This window comes from Benincasa hispida, chromosome 8, assembly GCF_009727055.1.
Source record: "Benincasa hispida cultivar B227 chromosome 8, ASM972705v1, whole genome shotgun sequence".
Lineage (NCBI taxonomy): Eukaryota > Viridiplantae > Streptophyta > Magnoliopsida > Cucurbitales > Cucurbitaceae > Benincasa > Benincasa hispida.
The window spans coordinates 64764866-64766744 of NC_052356.1; the positions used below are offsets into that span (position 1 = coordinate 64764866).

The following is a 1879-nucleotide window of genomic DNA, read 5'->3' on the forward strand; positions in this document are numbered from 1 at the left end:
GAATAAAGCAACCAAATTATAATAAAGTTTAAATTACTAATTAATTCCTTATTATGTTCAAATTACAAATTCGTCCAAAACTACCCTCGACATGGGGCAGCTTCCGTTGCATGGGGGGCTTTAATGTTGAATACCAGCCGTTGGATAACGCGACGAAAAATCGAGATGATGTTTGAAATCGGTGACGCGGTTGGCTTGCTACACGCCACGTAGCTTGGGGACACAATCCCCATCCCATCATCAACCGTCAAAATCCCTCCTTTTGACTCTCTGATTTATCATTTAATTTCAATTCCAAAATTCCAAAAATTCTTTTCTATAAAACCCAAATCCCTCCCTTTCCATTTCCTCTATCATCAACATACAATCCAATCAAATCAAATCGCATTACCATTTTCTTCAATACTCACCCAAAAAAAAATAAAGAAATTAATTAAATTTACAATTAACTATGTCGCCGAGAGACAAGGTTAAGGCGGCGGCGGCACCGGGCGGCGGTAAGGACAAGGAGGTGCATTTTAGAGGGGTGAGGAAGAGGCCATGGGGAAGATACGCCGCGGAAATTAGAGATCCGGCGAAGAAAACTCGTGTGTGGTTAGGCACATTTGACACGGCGGAGGAGGCGGCGAGGGCTTACGACGCCGCTGCTCGCCAATTCCGTGGCGCCAAGGCTAAGACTAATTTTCCCTTTCCGGCTACCGTCAACGATCTTAATCTCAGTCCCAGCCGGAGTAGCACCGTCGAATCCTCTAGCCGGGACCCCACTGATTTTGATCTTAATCAGGACGCCGCCGGATCTAGGCCGCCGTTTCCGTTCCACCACCCTCAATTCGGCGGAGGGATTTTCCCGCAACCCAATCAATTTCACTTCCTGGATCATCCCATTTTTCGAAACGGGATGAATTCCGGTGTGATTTTCGATCGCCACCGCCTAAAGACGGTCCAGTGCGGCGGAGTTCAAAGTGACTCAGATTCATCCTCTGTTATTAATCTGAACCAAAATGACCAGAAATCAAGACCGGTTCTGGATCTTGATCTCAATTTTCCTCCACCGGACTCCGCTTAGGCTTTGATTTTCGACGTCCATGAATCAACGGAACATTTCTTTTTAATTCGCCTTGTAAATTAATACACGTGTACTAGTATAATACATATATTTCTTTTTCTAGGGAAAATGAAAGAACGAAAAACAAAGGAGTTTTTTATAATGGATTGGTTCGATTATTGATTCTGGTATATGTGAAGGTGATATTAGACATCTTAGATTGTCGGTGGTGAACCAGGTGATTATTGGAGGCGACAGAAGGGATTAACTGAATTGGATACATAATGAAGATGGAAGAATAATTATATACTAAGGTGAGATCAGATAGTTCAAATCGCCGATAGTGAATCAAACGATTATTTGAGGTGGAAGAAGGATCTATTGAATAGATACATAATGAGATTGGAGGAATGATAATATACTTAAATGCACTCATCTCATTACATAAGAGAATTTAGAAATATTTTATACAATTTTGTCTAGTAAAATTGGGGAAAATGTTAATAATAATAATAAAAAAAAAAAAGATGAATGTAGCTTAAATTTTAGTCATTGACTTGTGTTGAATTGCCACGTCATTTTCTCTTATTTATGTTTTCTCCTAAACTTCTCTAGCAATGTGTCTTCTCTCTTGATCTTGAATACTATCTTTCTTGGTGGATTCTATTAAAATTGTCGAATCATATTTTGATATTTGATAATATTTTTAAAATATTTTATGCGAATGATGAATTGAGATGTATAAAGATAAATATATCTTAGAATGTACACAAGTATTATCTTTATTATATTTTAAAGAAAATTGATAATTTTTTTTTTTTTTTACAATATCTT

General features: G+C 38.2%; 1 protein-coding gene across 1 annotated transcript; it reads left to right on the plus strand.

The window, feature by feature from the left end:
• The first annotated feature begins 336 nt into the window (after positions 1 to 336).
• Positions 337 to 1230, plus strand: LOC120082766 (ethylene-responsive transcription factor 4). Its single transcript, XM_039038059.1, has one exon. The coding sequence runs from the start codon at positions 452 to 454 to the stop codon at positions 1064 to 1066; it is 615 nt and encodes a 204-aa protein (XP_038893987.1). The 5' UTR covers positions 337 to 451; the 3' UTR covers positions 1067 to 1230.
• The last annotated feature ends 649 nt before the right edge of the window (positions 1231 to 1879 follow it).